General features: G+C 35.4%; 1 protein-coding gene across 1 annotated transcript in view; it reads right to left on the bottom strand.

Moving 5' to 3' along the window:
- The window catches only part of LOC128685314 (uncharacterized), a 79,354-nt gene extending 60,555 nt beyond the window's left edge, over positions 1–18,799 (bottom strand). The window contains exons 1-2 of the mRNA XM_070082726.1: positions 18,708–18,799; positions 16,699–17,462 (exon numbers count right to left, since the gene is read on the bottom strand). Of these exons, the coding sequence (XP_069938827.1) occupies positions 16,699–17,462; positions 18,708–18,719 (776 nt within the window). The 5' untranslated portion in view covers positions 18,720–18,799. The remainder of the gene's footprint in view (positions 1–16,698; positions 17,463–18,707) is intronic.
- Positions 18,800–22,995: the final 4,196 nt, after the last annotated feature.

The raw sequence follows: 22,995 nt of genomic DNA, 5'->3' as shown, positions 1-22,995 counted from the left end.
GCTGCTGACTATAATGAAGAAAAGACACATTGTTACAACGTTTACATCCGTTGAAATCTTTATCAGGAAATAAAGAGGGTAATATCGAAAAGTTGTCCCAGCAAAATTAAATGGGAATTTTCTTCAGTATAAAGATGGATACTGTTTCTAAATGTTGATCACTATTGAACTCTACATCACAGTTTTTTGAATTTGCTAATTTTGTTGTTTAGCAGGAATTGTTAAAAATAAAGTGTTAAGTGTATGGTCAACTTTATTTGCCTTTTTTAATGACTAAGCTGCACAAATTTACAATAAAATAACTATGTATTTCGGTTGCTGCGTGACCCGAGAAAGGTATCCTCATACTAAAAAAACTCAGCCCTTCTACCTCAGTGCATGTAACACAACAATGTGGAGAACAGCTTACGTAACTATTGCAGTTTAACATTATCGCTGAAAATTTTAAATAAATCAAGAGGCATTCATTCGTTTTCACAGAAATTAATATCCAAATATATCTTCAATAAAAATGGCAAATTAAGATATTCACAGCTAACATTAATTCATAAATACCTCTAAGAAATATGTTTGAAGTCAAACAGAAGAGACATACTCTCATTATCACAGAGTGATCAATATCATAAAAGACTTAAGCAAGATAAGTTTGAAGTCGCTCGGAGGAACTCAAATCATTGTATGCAAATCAGTTTGTCAATTTTCCCAATTTCTTCTATAAAAAGGTAAATTGAAACTTACAGTCCCATTTTTCGCTAAAAAAAATGAGTGTTCGATTTCTATTTCTTTAATAACATATTATAGTGACAAATTTTCTCACAAACAAACCAAACTTTTTGGGCATTATATTGTCCCATAGATGCCTCAGCTATTAAATATTGATGTCATTTTGAAGAAATAGCCTTAAATATATTTAACATGATTTAATAGAAATAAAAATTTCACACAGTTTTATATATAAAATTAGAAAATGTGCACCTACTCACTTGATTTTCACTTATGGTCATCGTCGTATTAGGGGACACTTTTTACAAATCTTAAAGTGAAACAGCAGAGCCGCATATGGTAATAGTTAAATGAATCTTTTTCTAGTTACCATATACCAGCAATGAAAAGTTGAAGCCGGTTGCACAAGGCCTTTGTGTGTTATGAAGGAAGCAAAATTTGGATAAAAGAATATGAAATTGAGGCAACTACTTAAAGGTCTGTCTCTTACATAGGTAAGAATTTATAAAGAACAAGTACAAGTACCTACTATAGTGGGCCAGCAATACTGCCACATAGTAGGTAGGAAAACTTATGGGCATTCGGGCGAACCATAGCGATAATCCACCAACCAAGCAACCTGAAAAGTTACACCTATTAGTAACTCTTCAAAGTCATCACATGAGATAGACTCGTGTACTAGTTGCATTTGAAGGTGTTTTCAATTACAAATATTGCAGTTGATTCAATATATATATATATATATATATATATATATATATATATATATATATATATATATATATATATATATATATATATATATATATATATATATATATATATATATATATATATATATATATATAGAGCCCGCCTGCTGGCAGTGAGAGCCCCTCATGCTGGGGACTTTCTGTTGGCTGTTCCCAACTCCAGCCTTGGCACACGCCTCGACCCACAGACCATCCGCATCGGTGTTGCCCTTCGACTTGCCGCCCCTATTCTCGCCGAACACAGGTGTATTTGTGGCAGTGAAGCAGCAGACCGATTCGGGTACCATGGTCTTGTGTGCCGTAAATCCGAGGGAAAGATTGCAAGACATGAGGAGGTTAATAACATTATCAAGAGGAGCCTCACAACAGCTGGATGCCCAGCAGTAAGGGAGCCACCCCAACTATGCAGATCTGATGGCAGCCAGAAGCGTCCAGATGGTATCACCCTTCAAGCCTGGACAGATGGGAAGCAGGTGGTGTGGGACTATACATGTGCATCTACCTTGGCTGATACCTATCTCCAATACACCAGGGAGGAAGGAGGGGCAGCTGCCAGCTTTAGGGAGTCCCAAAAGTCTAGAAAATATGGAGAACTTGCCCATCATTATATGTTTGTTCCCATAGGTTCAGAGACCCTTGGCTCATGGGGAAAGAGTGCATCTAATTTCCTTAAGGAGCTGGGAAAAAGACTCATCAGGGTAACTAGGGATCCCAGGGCAGCTAGTTTTCTGTTCCAGCGGCTCAGCGCGGCTGTTCAAAGGGGTAATGCATGCTGCATTTTGGGCACACGCCCCAGCTCTGAGGAGCTGGATGAGATTTTCGCCTTATAATCGGTGATACACACGTAACAACATGTATATATATATATATATATATATATATATATATATATATATATATATATATATATATATATATATATATATATATATATATATATATATATATGCCACCTTTATATCAACAATGTATCTCTTAAATCTTCTGTGCCATATTATGTAATAAAATATTCCTATTGGTAAAAAAAAAATAGTTTAAAAGACGGGGTGGTAGGGGAAGTGGAATATTCAAATGGCTTCAGGAAGAAATCCAAATATTCTTCCTTGAAGCCTTTTTATCCACTTCTCCGAGGCTATGGGTCCCACAATTTACACCAGAGGTGGACCCCATCCTATATATATATATGTATATATATATACATATATATATATATTATATATATATATATATATATATATATATATATATATATATATATATATATATATATATATATATATATATATATATATATATATATATATATATATATATATATATATATATATATATATATATATATATATATATATATATATATATATATATATATATATATATATATATATATATATATATATATATATATATATATATATATATATATATATATATATATATATATATATATATATATATATATATATATATATATATATATATATATATATATATATATATATATATATATATATATATATATATATATATATATATATATATATATATATATATATATATATATATATATATATATATATATATATATATATATATATATATATATATATATATATATATATATATATATATATATATATATATATACTATAGGGAGGTACCACCTCCAGAACTGTCCTAGGGACCCTCATCCTCAGAGAAAAGAATAAACTTGCTTCAGGGAAAACTCAAGGTTCTCCCTGAAGCTGTTTGAGAATTTTCTCCTACCACCCCCTGTATATGATAAATATTTTATTTAAAGACAAAATACATTGACAAAACATTCACAAAAATACATAAGTAAAACAACATTGATAATAACTCAGAGCTACATCTCGAATACTTCGTCCAGCTCCCCGGCGGTGGGCCGTATGTCCAGAATGCTACATGCATTTCCTCTCTGGATCGCAACACTGAGTCTCTGAAAGTGGAAGCTGGTCGCCCTGTGGTCCTTGGTTTCTATGTTGAGCTTTTCACCGAGCTTTTTGAGGAACTTTAGAGCACACTTGCCCCATGCTCCAAGGGTCTCCAACCCTATTGGGATGAAGTTATAACAAGGGGGAGGGTCTTCATATTTGCGGGTCTTCTGGGTCTCCCTGTGGTTGGCAGCTCCACCCCCTTCAGTTTCGGAGTATGGCAAGTAGGTGTCTGCCAATGAGGCGGCACAGGTGCAGTCCCAGGCAATCTGTTTTCCATCCTTCCAGGGTAGCACAGTGGCTCCATCAGGATGCTTTTGACTTCCGTCAGACCTCTGCACTTGGGGTTCCCGTTGAGCTGGGCAAAGGGCTGTGGCGAGGCTTCTCTTTATGTCATTGACCTTCTCATGTCTGGCATACTTCACTTCTGCTGTGTGACACTCGAAACCATGAAGTCCGAATTGATCAGCAGTCGCCCTGCCGCAAATACACCTATGTTCGGTGAGGATGGGGGCGCCTAGGCGAAGAGCAACATCAAGCCGAATGTCCTGTGGGCCGAATCGAGTGGCCAGGGAGGAATTGGGAACAGCTAAAAGGAAATCTCCTGAGTGTGGTGCCTTCACTGCCAGGAGACGAGCTTTGTCCTTTCCTGAAAGGCTGCTGAGCATTGTGTTGACGATTTTTTCCATGATCGGTTTGTCCCACTGGGACTGTTTGTGTTGTTTGGGAGGAGCTGGTCTACTGGAGGAGTCCGCAAGGGTGTCCCACCGAATCGCTGCTTCAGCAAACCTTTGGTCTTGAGCTCTTTCCACGTCTCTCAAGCATTCGGGGACAATCTTCTTGACTAATGCACTGGAAGCCAAACACGTCGACAGAAAAGCAGGAAAAGCAACATGCATTGCTTTGTGCACCTCTATACCTCCCAGTCACACTGGGAGGGTTGCCTGATCCCATTGCTCATCCTCTATTGACAGGTTCGGTGCCTTCTTAAAGGTTGATCTCAGGTGTGCGTCATATTCGTCGAGTGTTGGGTTGCCAAAAGAGGGTGCACACCTCAGGAAGTAAGTGAGTCTTGGCATAGTAAGGCACCTTGTGAGGAGATACAAAGCTTCATGGACATAAAGATCGCTTACTCTCTCCTCCAGTCTCATCAGGCTATTCAGTTTGTCCTTGAGGACAGTGTCGATGGCCTGGTGACCCAGCGGCGCTCCCGAGAGGGTACTATTAGACAGAGTGGTAGCAGAGTACCAGATGTTGAGCTCGCTACAGAGGCTGGACGTTAGCTCTCTTATTGCCAAGCAGAAGAGAAGTGGAGCGAGTAGGTCACCCTGCTGAACACCCTCTGATGAGAGAATTTCATGTTCTCCAAACAAAAGAATTGAGGGTTTGCTGTAGCCGGCTGAAATGAAGGGAAAAATTCTGGGGAATCGATCCCAAACAGCTGGCAAGACGACATCTCTCTTCACTATATATATATGTATATATATATACGTATATATATATATATATATATATATATGTATATATATATATATATATATATATATATATACATATATATATATATATATATATATATATATATATATATATATATATATATATATATATATATATATATATATATATATATATTTTTATTTAAAGACAAAATACATTGACGAAACATTCACAAAAATATGATACAAAGTAAAACAACATAGGTAACTCAGAGCTACATCTCGAATACTTCGTCCAGCTCCCCTGCGGTGGGCCGCGTGCCCAGAATGCTGCAGGCATTTCCTCTCTGGATCGCAACACTGAGTCTCTGAAAGAGGAAGCTGGTCGCCCTGTGGTCCTTGGTTTCTATGATGAGCTTTTCACCCAGCTCTTTGAGGAACTTTAGAGCACACTTGCCCCATGCTCCAAGGGTCTCCGACCCTATTGGAATGAAGTTATAGCAAGGGGGAAGGTCTTCATATTTTCGGATCTTCTGGGTCTCCCTGTGGCTGGCAGCTCCACCCCCTTCCACTACAGAGTATGGCAAGTAGGTGTCTGCCAATGTGGCAGCACAGGTGTAGTCCCAGGCAATCTGCTTTCCATCCTTCCAGGGTAGCATAGTGGCTCCATCAGGACGCTTTTGACTTCCATCGGACCTCTGTACTTGGGGTTCCCGTTGAGCTGGGCAACGGGCTGTGGCGAGGCTTCTCTTTATTATGTCATTGATCTCCTCATGTCTGGCATACTTCCCTTCTGCTGTGTGACACACGAGACCATGGAGTCCGAATTGATCAGCTGTCGCCCTGCCGCAAATACACCTATGTTCGGTGAGGATGGGGGCGGCTAGGCGAAGAGCAACACCAATCCGAATGGCCTGTAGGTCGAGACGGGTGCCCAGGGAGGAATTGGGAACAGCTAACAGGAAATCTCCTGAGTGTGGTGCCTTCACTGCCAGGAGACGAGCTTTGTTCTTTCCTGAAGCATTGGAGAGCATTGTGTTGGCGATTTTTTCCATGATCGGTTTGTCCCAGTGGGACTGTTTGTGCTGTTTGGGAGGAGCTGGTCTACTGGAGGAGTCTGTAAGGGTGTCCCACCGAATTGCTGCTTCAGTAAACCTGGGGTCTTGAGCTCCTACCAAGTCTCTCAAGCGTTCGGGCACTATCTTCTTGACTAATGCACTGGAAGCCAAACACGAAGACAGAAAAGCAGGTAAAGCAACATGCGTTGCTTTACGCACCCCTATACCTCCCAGTCGCACTGGGAGGGTTGCCTGATCCTATTGCTCATCCTCTAGTGACAGGTTCAGTGCTATATATATATATATATATATATATATATATATATATATATATATATATATATATATATATATATATATATATATATATATATATATATATATATATATATATATATATATATATATATATATATATATATATATATTTCATTAATATTGATGTAAAAATTTATGATTTTTCACTAAAAGAATCTTAGAAAACTTACCTAACCTTATTATAACAAGAACAATTTATTTTCGACTAATCCAACTGAATATATTTTATATAAGTTTACAATAATTTAGTAATAAATAAACGCAAGGAAATATATTTTTTTTCGTTAGATTCAGAATGATTTTGGCGAAATTATTGCATACACAAATTTTCACTTGTCCTATATGGCAAGATGAACGTTGCTATTTAAGCCAAGATCGCAAGTTCTGTCTATTCGGCACGACATATATATATATAAATATATATATATATATATATATATATATATATATATATATATATATATATAAATATATATATATATATATATATATATATATATATATATATATATATATATATATATATATATATATATATTTATAAATATATATATATATATATATATATGTGTAAATATGAATATATATAAATATATATATGTAAATATATATATAAATATATGCATATATAAATATATATATATATATAAATATATATATATATACATATATAAATATATGTAATATATATATATATATATATATATATATATATATATATATATATATATATATATATATATACATATATATGTAAATATATATACATATATATATATATATATATATGTATATATATATATATATATATATATATATATATATATATATATATATGTAAATATATATACATATATATATATATATGTATATATATATATATATATGTAAATATATATACATATATATATATATGTATATATATATATATATATGTAAATATATATACATATATATATATATGTATATATATATATATATATATATATATATATATATATATATATATATATATATATATATATATATATATATATATATATACATATATATATATATATATATATATATATATATATATATATATATATATATATATATATACATATATATATATATATATTGTAACTGTGGCCCGAGAAAGAAGATACACTTTCACTGTCATTTACGCATCGGAATCAGCTTCAAAGAATGGTAAATTGCTACTTGTTTACAATGCAAAAGCACATCAAATAATTAAACAACTTGCCTGCAACTTTTTCTAACACACTAGCTCACAGAGGATTGTTAAATTGCCAACCCTCTAACATTCAAAAACCACCCTTACCCTTTCCCTCAAAACCTTCCTGAAAAGGCCCCTAGAATTCCTATCTTGCACCTCGGAATTATATGCCCTGTTATTTATCCTCTTTTACTCCATCCTCTCTAAATCTTGGAAACATTTTATCAACCCATCTTCTGTCCACTAAATTATATTTCTCATAAATCCCTAACTTACACCCAACAAACTAAGAATTATTTGCGTGATATTCAAATGCACATTGGCCTCATACATCTGTATAATAATATAAACCCAGAGCTTTGGTAAGTTGGAAAAGGAAGAATAGGTAAGGATGGAATAAGGAGGGGTGGGTGTGATGGTGAGGAGAAGATGTAATGAAGTTAAGTGGCCCAACCACTTTGGCATATATTAGTAAAGATATGCGTGAGTTGTGTTATGTATAATAATCAGATAACTGGGTATACCACACCACCCATCAGGGGCATACATGTGCACAACATGCATACCTGTATAACAGTTAATTAGTGGTAGGCACATTTTTTGAAGTGCAGCAGGCAAATTGCTTTTGCATGTTTCAAGGCGTCTGCTGGAGCTGTTGGTCAGTAGATCAGATTCTTAGGCAGTATCCTGCTGTAGGTTGTTTTATTTGTCTTAAAAATAGATTGTCTCTGGTAGTACTCATTCTTCTATATGTTCAGGGAGGGTATTCAGAATTATTGGTCTTGGGAGGTCCTTTTCGTGTATAAAACGCCTGACTGTTTGTTGGAGGAACATTCTAAGGGTTTTATAATGATTATATAATCAGTGGTCTTAAGCGGTTAGGGTGGCTTTTGCGTCTGTTATATAGAGATCTAGCATAATATACAGTTGCCTGTTCTGTAGATTGTCAGTCCTGATATTTATTGCTTCTGTCTCGTATTGGATGTGCAGATCTTCCATTCAGATTATGTCCCTCGGTCTGTTGCCTGTGATAAAGCGCTTGCCTTGTTGTGGACTCTTTGCAGGTGCAACATGTAGTTTTTTGTTGTGAGCAACATAGGCAAGCAAGGATATTCAAGCAAATGTTTTTTCATCATCTTATTTAGATGCATAACCAACTGAGGAGGGTTTTTGCTAAGCTTACCTTTTTTTGTGACATGTGTAGAGTTTAATAATCTGTCTATCTCATAGGCCAAGTTCTTATTCGAGTTTGTAATAATGATAGGTGAAACCCTGATGGAGATACCTCCGTTGTTTTCAATTAGTGTGGCAAAGAATCCGATGATACTGATGAGGACCTTATCAGGATTGGTCGTGATTCTCAATTTGCTTACCAAGATGGCAGTGCTTCGCAATTCTATATTACTTCTTTATTTCATCTTCTCATGATTTGTTTCTTCCAGATGCAGGAATGGATGACACCTGCATATACGTTCATGGATTTGGTAACAAAAATATGTCAAGACAAAACGGATTTTCCTACAATATTTAAAGTTGATCTAAGAAACTGAGGTGTCCTCCAAACGACAGTGATAATAGGCAATTTTTTTTATTTTGTCCTACGAGGCCAAGTATTAAGCAGCTGATATGCGTCCAAATGTGGCACAAGACATGCAAAGGACTCCTTAAAATAAAAATGTCATGACTACGAGACTCTCGAGGAAAAGTGAGAACGATCTGAGGTATAAATAGGTTGACACAACTCAAGAAGATGATGTCTTCGACACCATGCCTAACCCTTCTAGGGTAGGTTAGGTGCCTGAGTCCGAGCCTTTAGCTCATAAGACTGTCATTCCCATTAGCCCCCTTGAGGCGGGGATGGCGGACCAGAGAGGCCTAGCTTGTGGCTAGGCCTGGGGACAGTTGGTCCCAAAGATGAGGAGGTATTTGTGCCGCCTCCCATGGGAGACTTAGGTCTCAGACACTCCCTAAAGAGGGAGCCAAGGCCGGGCCACCACTTGGAAAAGGCCCGGGCCGGGAGAATACGGGCTAATCTTTAATAATAATAATAATCAAGAAGATGTCACTTCCAACGATGAAACTCTTGGTAAGTGCTTGGTGCAGCCGCTGACTTTGTACAGTAGGCTGGTGATGTTCAATGCACTTCGTACGTTTATGATACAGTGAGATTTAGGAATGGGTGGTATGTTGGATATAGAGAAAACAACTGCAAATTAGCCCTTGTAACTCATACTGGAAATATTATGTTGGATTTTGAGTTGCTTTACTGTGAATTTTTTGGGCAGGACTAAATCTAATTGTCCGTAGTAAATCTAATTGAAACTACATAAATATTCTTCATGAAGTTTAAGACCAATGAGTTATTTTTAATACACATGATTGCCTCTTTAAGTATAGATAATTTAAACATTTTGAAGCAAGGAAAGGCTCAGTCCGTAGAAGCAATTGATAGGGAATTTGAAGTAATCAAGTTCAATCAGAGCAAGGGACGAATCGTTTATATATATATATATATATATATATATATATATATATATATATATATATATATATATATATATATATATATATATATGTCGTGCCGAATAGACACAACTTGCGATCTTGGCTTAAATAGCAACGCTCATCTTGCCATATAGGACAAGTGAAAATTTGTGTATGCAATAATTTCGCCAAAATCATTCTGAAGCTAACGAAAAGTATATATTTCACTGTGTTTGTTTAGTATTAAATTATTGTAAACAAATCTAAAATATATATAGTTGGGTTAGGTTAAAATATATTGTTCTTGTTATAATAAGGTTAGGTAAGTTTTCTAAGATACTTTTGGTGCAAAATTAAAAATTTTTACATTAAAATTAATGAAAAAATACATCTTTAAACGTATAAGAGAAAATTTTAGAAAGGACTTAATTTTAAATGAGTTTTTGCTAACTGACCAGTTTTACATATTCGGCACGATATATATATATATATATATATATATATATATATATATATATATATATATATATATATATATATATATATATATATAGACTATATATATATATATATATATATATATATATATATATATATATATACATATATACATATATATATATATATATATATATATATATATATATACATATATATACATATATACATATATATATATATATATATATATAGATATATAGATTATATATATATATATATATATATATATATATATATATATATATATATAGATAAATATATATATATATATATATATATATATATATATATATATATATATATATATATATGTCGTGCCGAATATGTAAAATTGGTCAATTAGCAAGAACTCATTTAAAATTAAGTCCTTTCTAAAATTTTCTCTTATACGTTTAAAGATATGTTAATGTAAAAAATTTTAATTTTGCACCAAAAGAATCTTAGAAAACTTACCTAACCTTATTATAACAAGCGCAATTTATTTTAGCCTAACCCAACTAAATATATTTTAGATTTGTTTACAGTAATTTAATACTAAACAAACACAGTGAAATAAATTTTTTTCGTTAGGTTCAGAATGATTTTGGCGAAATTATTGCATACACAAATTTTCACTTGTCCTATATGGCAAGATGAGCGTTGCTATTTAAGCCAAGATCGCAAGTTCTACTTATTCGGCACGACATATATATATATATATATATATATATATATATATATATATATATATATATATATATATATATATATATATATATATATATATATATATATACATATATATATACACACACACACATATATATATATATATATATATATATATATATATATATATATATATATATATATATATATATATATATATATATATATATATATATATATATGTATATATATATATATATATATATATATATATATATATATATATATATATATATATATATATATATATATATATATATATATATATATATATATATATACATTTATATATATGCAATAAGATCACAGTAAACATGTGATTTCAGAATATGCAAAACAACCACTCTGAAAGAACAGAGAAATTCCAAGCGATTTCGTGACTACTCACATTATCAAGGAACTATGATAATGTGAGTAGTCACGAAAGCGCTTGGAATTTCTCTATTCTTTCAGAGTGGTTGTTTTGCATATATATATATGTCGTGCCGAATATGTAAAACTGGTCATTTAGCAAGAACTCATTTAAAATTAAGTCCTTTCTAAAATATTCTTTTATACGTTTAAAGATATATTTTTTTCAGTAATGTTAATGTAAAAATTATAATTTTGCACTAAAAGAATCTTAGAAAACTTACCTAACCTTATTATAACAAGAACAATTTATTTTAGCTTAACCCAACTAAATATATTTTAGATTTGTTTACAATAATTTAATACTAAACAATACAATGAAATATATTTTTTTCGTTAGGTTCAGAATGATTTTGGCGAAATTATTGCATACACAAATTTTCACTTGTCCTATATGGCAAGATGAGCGTTGCTATTTAAGCCAAGATCGCAAGTTCTGCGTATTCGGCACGACATATATATATATATATATATGTATATATATATATATATATATATATATATATATATATATATATATATATATATATATATATATATATATATATATATATATATATATATATATATATATATATTATATATATATATATAAATATAGGGAGGTACCACCTCTAGAACTGTCATGGGGACCCTCATCCTCAGAGAAAAGAATAAACTTGCTTCAGGGAAAACTCAAGGTTCTCCCTGAAGCTGTTTGAGAATTTTCTCCTACCACCCCCTATATTTCAAGTATGTTTTATTTAAAGACAAAAATACATTGACCAAACATTCACAAAAATACAACAGAACGCAAAACAACATAGGTAACTCAGAGCTACATCTCGAATACTTCGTCCAGCTCCCCTGTGGTGGGCCGCGAGCCCAGAATGCTGCAGGCATTTCCTCTCTGGATCGCAACACTGAGTCTCTGAAAGAGAAAGCTGGTCGCCCTGTAGTCCTTGGTTTCTATGATGAGCTTTTCACCCAGCTCTTTGAGGAACTTTAGAGCACACTTGCCCCATGCTCCAAGGGTCTCCGACCCTATTCGTATGAAGTTATAGCAAAGGGGAAGGTCTTCATATTTTCGAATCTTCTGGGTCTCCCTGTGGCTGGCAGCTCCACCCCCTTCCACTACGGAGTAAGGCAAGTAGGTGTCTGCCAATGTGGCAGCACAGGTGTAGTCCCAGGCAATCTGCTTTCCATCCTTCCAGGTTAGCATAGTGGCTCCATCAGGACGCTTTTGACTTCCATCAGACCTCTGTACTTGGGGTTCCCGTTGAGCTGGGCAACGGGCTGTGGCGAGGCTTCTCTTTATGATGTCATTGACCTCCTCATGTCTGGCATACTTCCCTTCTGCTGTGTGACACACAAGACCATGAAGTTCGAATTGATCTGCTGTCGCCCTGCCGCAAATACACCTATGTTCAGTGAGGATGGGGGCGGCTAGGCGAAGAGCAACACCAATCCGAATGGCCTGTGGGTCGAGACTGGTGCCCAGGGAGGAATTGGGAACAGCTAACAGGAAATCTCCTGAGTGTGGTGCCTTCACTGCCAGGAGACGAGCTTTGTCCTTTCCTGAAGCATAGGAGAGCATTGTGTTGGCGATTTTTTCCATGATCGGTTTGTCCCAGTGGGACTGTTTGTGCTGTTTTTGAAGAGCTGGTCTACTGGAGGAGTCTGTAAGGGTGTCCCACCGAATCGCTGCTTCAGTAAACCTGGGGTCTTGAGCTCCTACCACGTCTCTCAAGCGTTCGGGTACTATCTTCTTGACTAATGCACTGGAAGCCAAACACGAAGACAGAAAAGCAGGTAAAGCAACATGCGTTGCTTTACGCACCCCTATACCTCCCAGTCGCACTGGGAGGGTTGCCTGATCCCATTGCTCATCCTCTAACAGGTTCAGTGCCTTCTTAAAAGTTGATCTCAGGTGTGCGTCATATTCATCGATTGTTGGGTTGTCAAAAGAGGGTGCACACCTCAAGAAGTGAGTCTTGGCATAGTAAGACACCTTGTGAGGAGATACAGAGCATCATGGGCATCAAGATCGCTTATTCTCTCCTCCATTCTCATCATGTCATTCAATTTGTCCCTGAGGACAGTGTCGATGGCCTGGTGACCCAGCGGTGGTAGTTGAGAGTTCCGGGAGGATTCTTCGCACAGCATTGATTATTTCCTGGTTCGCTCTGATGATTTCACACTTGGAGGGATTGAGGATGAGTCCCAAATCTTCTCCCTGTGTTTTTACCAGTTGTAGGTCTCCCACCAGGGACTCTTCAGTACCTGCCAGAGTGCCGTCATCCAGGTACCAGATATTGAGCTCGCTGCTTAGGCTGGAAATTAGTTCTCTTACTGCCAAGCAGAAGAGAAGTGGAGCGAGTGGGTCACCCTGCTGAACACCCTCTGATGATTGAATTTCATGTTCTCCAAACAAAAGAATTGAGGGTTTGCTGTAGCCGGCTGAAATGAAGGGAAAAAGACTGGGTAACCGATCCCGAACAGCTGGCAAGACAGCATCTCTCTTCACCATATTAAAGGCATTTCTAAAATCAAGTTTGACTATGGCCTTGTCTTCTGGTAGGTCCCTGATGTAGGCCCTTGCGGCATGAGCTGCAGCTTCACTGCCTTGAGAGACCCCAAAGCCCAGTTGGTGTGGCTGGAGTAAAGTGGCAGCTTCTAGGCGAATGTTTCTCACTGCTGCTTTGGCAACGAGACGGCGAAGGGTGTTCCCAACTGCAATGGGTCTGATTCCCCCATCCCTCTTCTTCAAAGCACATAGTGAGGCTCCAAAAAAGAAAGGTTTAATTTCTTCTGGGATTCGCCCAGCCAGGCAATTGTTGACGAAAGTTGTTAACTCGGTGAGAAGAATTGATGCAGATTCACCGAGTCCTGGATTTATATATATATATATATATATATATATATATATATATATATATATATATATATATATATATATATATATATATATATATTTATATATATGTATATATATATATATATATATATATATATATATATATATATATATATACATATATATATATATATATATATATATATATATATATATATATATATATATATATATATATATATATATATATATATATATATATATATATATATATATACTAAACAAACACAATGAAATATATTTTTTTCGTTAGGTTCAGAATGATTTTGGAGAAATTATTGCATACACAAATTTTCGTTTGTCCTATATGGCAAGATGAGTGTTGCTATTTAAGCCAAGATCGCAAGTTCTGCCATATATATATATATATATATATATATATATATATATATATATATATATATATATATATATATATATATATATATATATATATATATATATATATATATATATATATATATATATATATATATATATATACATGTATATATATATATATATATATATATATATATATATATATATATATATATATATATATATATATATATATATATATATATATATATATATATATATATATATATATATATATATATATATATATATATATATATATATATATATATATATACTTATCAAACGAGCGATTTTATTTAGGATTCGAACCTGCTCACTCTGCGCCAAAGTACTCAGCACTTTCGCCACACAGCCAGATTCCAGAAAAGTATAGGACCCCAGCCGAATCTTGGAGTTGTATCCCATACCCCGGAGCACCAGGCTTGTGATAAATTATTTCGTCAAACCCTGTTATATGCACTTTATATGTAATTTGATCCTACATGTCTACAAGTCACTCCTTTTTCTCTAAATCTCACTCTCATCTGACTCCATGCTTCGTAGAAACGTTAAAGAAAGTGATTTTTGGATAAATTATATTATTAAATTTAATGTTCCCCATACTTACCTTATAGACTGGCTGCACAGTGGGGGCCTCACTATTAACTAGTAAGTTAAATTCTGGAGACTCGTATATTGTAGTAAATTTTAGAATAGAAATTTTCTAAGAAAAAATGACACATTCTTTTCATTTTACTATGGCGGTCTCCGAATTTACTTTTACACTGATGAATTTACAGGTATTTTCCTTTATCAACTTATTTCAAATGTCAGCCCTATTAAAGGCATCCTACTACCGCCAAGATGAGAGTAACAACAGTGTGCTAATACCCAGGTATCTATTTAATGCTAGATGAAAAATGGTAACAGATGTAGAGAGATTCTGAGTCTTTATTGCCAGTAAGAAGCTCTTGCTAAAAGAAATTAAACTTGTTCTCCATATAATCGAACTGAACTTGATTTCTTCATTTCGCCCCTCATCCCGGGTGCTGACCTGCGAAGGGTTTACCGCTTTCCGTAAATAGATTAATAATAATAACAATAAATAAAAATAATAATAATAATAATAATAATAATAATAATAATAATAATAATAATAATAATAATAATAATAATAATAATTATAATAATAATATTAGGTAAGGCTTTCTATTTAATTTAGGCGATTTTTTGGTTCTTCGTAAGGTAACTTATCTTTTCCGGAATCACCGGTAAACTTATAGTGGCTATAAAGCACTCAAGGAATGTATGGTATTCATGTGTGATTTAAGGAGGGAAGGAAAGATCCGATTCCTTGCATAAAACGCCGTTCACCAGCATCATAGCATTCTCCACTCCCTCTCCCACATCCTTGGAGTTCCCGAACGACTGGCTGCAAGGAATGAATAAAGGGATATTAAGTAGACAGATATTAAATATGTATTATATAGACTGATATTAAGTATATATTAAATAGACTGAAACTAAATAATATTAAATAGACAGACACTAAGGGAGACATATTAAATAAATTAGCTTGTATTAAAAAATCTATTTAATATCGAATGAAAGTAATCGTTCATTGTGTTATTTTTTTTTCGAAGTTACGAAATTTTCCATGAAAAGATAATTAACTTGCTCCAATACATAATAAAAATTTGTAAGGCAAATAAAATGACGAATAATACTTGAATTTATTTAATGGGTGATTAATATATGTGATTGTTCATGAAGTGCCGAAGTCTTATAAATGAATATGATACAACATACGTAACACTTTAATTAAAAGTAACATTGCTACTTCACTAAATGATGTTTTAGTCTTTAATAAAGGACTGTGATATTATGGCAGTGAATATAATGAGGATGGCTGGGATATGGGGGAAGCACCACCAAAGCTGCCGCTGCCGCTCGCAAAGCCACCTCCGCTACCATAACTGCCACCTCCACCGCCAACAAAACTGCCGCTGCCGCTCGCAAAGTCACCTCCGCTACCATAACTGCCACCTCCGCCGCCAACAAAGCTGCCACCTGTGTTACTAATCACTTCACCGCCACCTGGGGCAGCGGAGCTCAGGGCAGACTGAAGGTCACCACCAGTAGGCAGGGTCGGGTTGTCACCTGGAGAATAGTTGACATAGTACACTTGGGGACTTCCTTGCTCTGGTGCTGGTACGTGGATGACCTTCTGGTCGTACTGAGGACGCTTGCTGAGGACGTATAAAATATTTTTCTGTTGAGGTGGTGGCACGACAATAGGCTCCGGGCCTGGGCCGACATCTGGGGTACGAATGAACAAAATATTATGTTCGACTCTTGGTGGGGGAACATAAGGTGGAGGACCAACAATCGGGGGTGCTGGAGGAGCGTTGAACAAATACAAGTTGCGGGTGACCTGGGGAGTCACACAACTTCCGTCAACATTACGAATTTGTCCGGGACCACAGCTACCTCCGCCATATCCTGAGCCGCCAGAGGAGAATCCCACATCACCTGAGAACCCAGAGCCGCCCACAATACCCAAGCCATCAGAAAATGCTGGACCAGAGGGTACGGGTAAATTGTAACCCTGAGGGGCGGCGTCAGCGGCAACTGCCAGCAAACAAACCAGTACCTACGAAAAAGTAAAAATAGCGCATTTAATAAACTCTTGATAATGTAAAAAATATTAACAGAAGGGAAAAATATTATCCATATACTTCTCTGAGACGTGTTTGTAAACGAGAGGCATTTTCAGGCCAATAAAAAGTTTGCTCGACAGACTTCACTGCAAGATAAATATAAGAACTTTGATTGCTAACATGTAGTTTCAGTGTCAATTTATTTATTTTCTCACTACATATTGTATGTCCAATTATAGTACTCAGTGAACGATGTTACAGAGATGTATTGGATGTGAAAATTTAGATATCCACGGACGCGGATGTGTATGAGGATGCCTTACTTTTTTCGCGGATGCGGATACATATGCTGATATCTGTTTACAGTAAAATGTGGACGCGGGTGCGAATGCGGATGCGGATGGAAGAAATTGTGCGGATGTTCCACGGATTCGGATATCCTATACATCTCTAAATTATGTTACCCTGAATTCGGTTACTATATATACACTGAGGGTGTACTTATGTTACAGTTACAACATCACGGAGTGTTTAACTAAATTATATTGATTCCCTTGCAAGATGATGATTTCTTCATTATGGTTTTCATTAAGAGGTGTGCGTGTCTGACTCGTCACTGCGAGGTTGTCAGGGTGGCAGATAAGTTTATACGCAAGAATATTAACACTGTACGAACTGCTGTACAGAATAATATATAAAGAAATCTTATTTTCACTCGCGTCTTGTAACAAATGCTAGGAGTGTATTTAAATGCTTCAGAATATGATATAGATGAGCCTTTGAAATAAATATCAATAAATGAACGAATATAGGGTGGTGAGCGCTATAGAAAAGTATATGCTGTATTTAGTAAAAAAGTTAAAATGATTTATCTATTTTTCTTGCTTCTTATGAAACAATGATGGAAATGCCGTACTTAATGCTCGCCTATTTTGTTGCAGATTCTTCAAGTGGATTTTATCGATATTAAAATACAAACAGCATCTTATAAAGAGTAAAGTCAACTGTCCATTCTTAGTGGGAGTTCCAAATAATGTTAATCAGCAAGACTTATAAGATTGTTATGTAAGGAGTCAGTAGCAATGGCTGCCACATGCGTCTCAGCATCACTATTACAAGCATTTTTTTTCAGTTTTCTGTTCACACAAAGCGTCTCTCACTTAATTCGTATTCCATCCTAGATCTATTACTGATATGCTGGAGAGTGCAGAATCACTAGTGCAGAAGGAACCACTCACCGGGAGCTTCATAGTGGCGAGTGTTATTGGTTCAGGTCTTCCGAGCCTTATATACGTACCTCCGTTCTCTCTCACTTTTCCTTGTAAGCATAACTTTCTTTAGCGCTCCTCCCACTTCTGTTGTTGTGTCCCGGCTAAGTACGGTGTTCAGCTGTCCTTAGTAATAAACATGCGGATCACATTCAGAGTGAGTGGAGTTTCGTCTCTAAATCTACATTATTTATAAGTAATCTATAACGTAACTTGATCTCCAGCCAAACACAAGTAGTACCACCGATCACTGCCTTGCACCTCACATTTTTACCTGTTGTGACTAGTCTGCCTACCATGAATATTGTATAGAGAGAAATCACTGAAGTGTTGTGCTCCATGGCAGATACATACAGATGTCGTCAGACATGCACTTGTAGCATGTTAGACTATCATTATCAACGCAGAGCGCTAGTGTAGCCTGCAACATCCTGAACTAAAATATACGAATTAAGTTCCAGAAGGCTGTTCGAGTGCCGATACCGAACGAATTTGTTCCCATAAAGAATAATGTAAAGTAGATTAGTCCGTTTCAGACTCTCAAAAATAAACTTATAAAAGCACTTACAAAAATACATTTACATAATTGTTTGAGTTGGGAGCTGTTCGAAATTCGAGGTACCACTACTTTAATAAACAAAATGCTTAAATTTTCTTCATTAATACATCGACACCATGCCCAGCCCTTCTAGGATAGGGTAGGTGCCTGAGCCCGAGCCTTTAGCTCATAAGACTGTCATTCCCATTAGCCTCCTTGGGGCGGGGATGACAGCCCAGAGAGGCCTAGCTTGTGGCTAGGCCTGGGGACAGTTGGTCCCAAAGATGAGGAGGTACTTGTGCCTCCTCCCATGGGAGACTTAGGTCTCAGACACTCCCTAAAGAGGGAGCCAAGGCCGGGCCACCACTTGGAAAAGGCCCGGGCCGGGAGAATACCGGTGAATATTTAATAATAATAATACTAATAATTCATTGTTATGAATTACTGTGCGATAAAGACACATTAAACCCTCTGTACAGTTGCATTTTCATATATTTTGTTTTTTGCTTCTGATTAATTACTAATGTAAAGATAGAAATTGTTGTAATGATTGGTTTTATAATTCTTTCACCCTTCCAGTTAAATTCAAATGAATACTTTTCAATGGTACCTAGTTCGTGTGTTTTAATCCAGCCGTATGAAAGAAGGGATAGCTGGAATGTATTTAGTCTCATTAGAGAGCCTCGATGTGGATTGTTATGTCATCCGCTATCTGCCTTTCCCATGTACTCTAAAGCGCTATGTACTTGTATGTGCCATGTCCTCCAATTTATTGTGCACCTCTATGGGTTGATAAGTATTGTATATCATTATTATATTCACCTTAATGCGTTATATGCTCCCGTGTGCTATGTACTCTGTGCTATGTACTCCCATGTGTTTACGTACCTCTAGTGCATTATGCTCCAATGCGTTATGTACTCCGGTGAACATATCCCGTGGTGCAAGTTCTCAGTGTAATATAAAGTGCGAATTTAGTTTAATCCCAATTTTAGCGATTGAGGTATTCTTGACTAGTGACTAACAGGAAGTGTGCAGCCGTAATGGCTTCAAACCATATTAATCAATCAATCTTGTCCTTTTTATTATTTGTGTACAGTTTGCGGATTTTACACACTAACTTTACAAACATTGCATAAAAATTCTGAATAAACTGATTGAATATGTATATTGGTACGCGTCTCGTACATATTAAAGGAACCACAACTACGCTGCACTCCAAATGCTCTGGAAACTTGAGTTTATTTTATAACATTTCTCGAGATGATTCTCTCACGTGGTACATTTCAATTCAGTTGTGAAGAACTCATTTTTTACGCGTAAATTTTTAAGTATTTTGCTATGTCATGGATTTTACCTTCAATGTATAGAATTAGTTTTGTATCACTGAGGTAAAAGTTTCTTTTATTTATGAGATGGTAATTAAATAAATATGTAAAAATTCTAGGCGGTAAGGCGAAAATATAAGAAGGAACAGATGTAATTGCGACACCAAAATCTCGGTTATTCTTCACATCAACATTGTGTTCCAGATTGTTACCTCCGTATTGCCGAGCAGTTCGTATATAATGACGCAACTTCATTCCTCACAGTAATCTCTACATGAATCAAGAAAACAACTGCAAAATTTATATAATCAACATTCAAACCAAATACTTTTATACGTGCAATATTAACAAACACTAATCTCTGGTCGAAGGAGACTCGAACCTACGAACAATGTACGCAGTGCTCTAACCACCGTACCACACTGAGCCAATGGTTTTTGTATCCAACCAACTTTAGACGTTTTGATCCAAGGCAGCCAGCATTCGTTTCGGACCAGTGTGATACGGTGGTTAGAGCACTGCGTACCTTGCCCTAAGGTTCGTAGGCTCGAGTCTCCTTCGACAAAAGATTAATGTTTGTGAATATTTCGTCTGTTCTGCGAATTCTAAACAGTGCAATATTAAATATTTTATTGCACATTTTGAAACTGGCACATAAATTTTTTGGATTACTTATCTAAACTGTAAGCTAGGTAAAACTTGCAATTTTGGCTTAAAAAGCAACGCTCTTCTTGCCGAATAAGGGAAGTGAAAATTTGTGTATGCAATAATTTCGCAAAAATCATTCTGAACCTAACAAAAAAAATATATTTCATTGTGTTTGTTTATTATTAAACCATTTTAAACGTATCTAAAATATATTTAGTTGGATTAGGCTAAATTAAATTGCGCGTGTTATAATAAGGTTAGGTAACTTTTCTAACGTTCTTTTGGTACAAAATAATTAATTTCTACATAAACATAAATTAAAAAACACATATATCTTTAAACGCATAAGAGAAAATTTTAGGATGGACTTAATTTTAAATGAGTTCTTGCTAAGTGACCAATTTTATCTATTCGGCAAGACATATAAGAACATAAGAACATAAGTAAGAAGGAACACTACAGCAGACCTACTGGCCAATACGACGCAGGTTCAAGCCACCTCCCGGCTTAAACCAGTGACCCATCTAGTCAGGTCAGGTCAGGTCACATCCACTTAAGGAAGGAGCACGGTATCAGACCTATTAGTACAAGATAGTCAGTTCCAACTCACACACACCCACTCATGTATTTATCCAACCAATTTTTAAAACTACACAACGTCTTTGCTTCTATGACTGTACTCGGGAGTTTGTTTCACTCATCCACAACTCTATTACCAAACCAGTGCTTTCCTATATCCTTCCTGAATCTGAATTTTTCCAACTTAAAGCCATTACTGCGAGTCCTGTCTAGGCTAGATATTTTTAGCACGCTATTTACATTCCCTTTATTTATTTCCTGTTTTCCATTTATACACCTTAATCACATCGCCCCTAATTCTACGTCTTTCTAGAGAGTAAAGATTCAGGGCTCTCAGTCTGTCCTCATAGGGAAGATTTCTGATACGCGGGATCAACTTTATCATCCTCCACTGTACGTTTTCCAGAGCATTTATAACCATTCTGTAATATGGTGACCAAAACTGTGCAGCATTATCTAGATGAGGCCTAACCAAGGATATATAGAGTTGAAGAACAACCTGAGGACTCCTATTATTTATGCTTCTTGATATGAAGCCAAGGATTCTGTTCGCTTTATTGCGAACACTTATGCGCTGTTGTCTTGGTTTTAGATTACTGCTAACCAGAACTCCCAAATCCTTTTCGCAATCAGTAATATTAAGATCTACATTATTTAGTTTATATGAGACATGGTTATTTTCCCGTCCAATGTTTAGAACTTTGCATTTGTCTATATTAAACTGCATCTGCCACTTTTCCGACCACTGCATCAGTCTATTCAAATCTTCCTGGAGTGCTCTAATGTCCTCGTCAGAATGAATTTGACGGCCTATTTTGGTGTCATCGGCAAACTTGCTTATGTCGTTATTTATTCCATCATCTATGTCGTTTATGTAGATTGTGAACAACAAGGGGCCCGACACTGACCACTGTGGAATATCGTTCGTGACGAATAAATAACAAAAAAGGCACAATACCGTGACTGGAACGATACAGAAAATAACTCGACTTAGACCATTTACAAATAGTCCAAGTCGGACCGAAACGTCGTCGTTATTTGTGTATCGTCGGGTGATTTGTGTATCGCTCGTGACGCTTCCCCACTCAGATTTCTCCCCACCCTCTGCTGCCTATTTGTCAACCACGCCTTTAACCAGGAAAAAAATTCTCCTCCTATTCCGTGT

This window comes from Cherax quadricarinatus, chromosome 8 (genome assembly GCF_038502225.1).
Source record: "Cherax quadricarinatus isolate ZL_2023a chromosome 8, ASM3850222v1, whole genome shotgun sequence".
Taxonomy (NCBI): domain Eukaryota; kingdom Metazoa; phylum Arthropoda; class Malacostraca; order Decapoda; family Parastacidae; genus Cherax; species Cherax quadricarinatus.
Note: the sequence above shows the minus strand (reverse complement) of the source record. Positions and strands in the feature narration are given on the sequence as shown.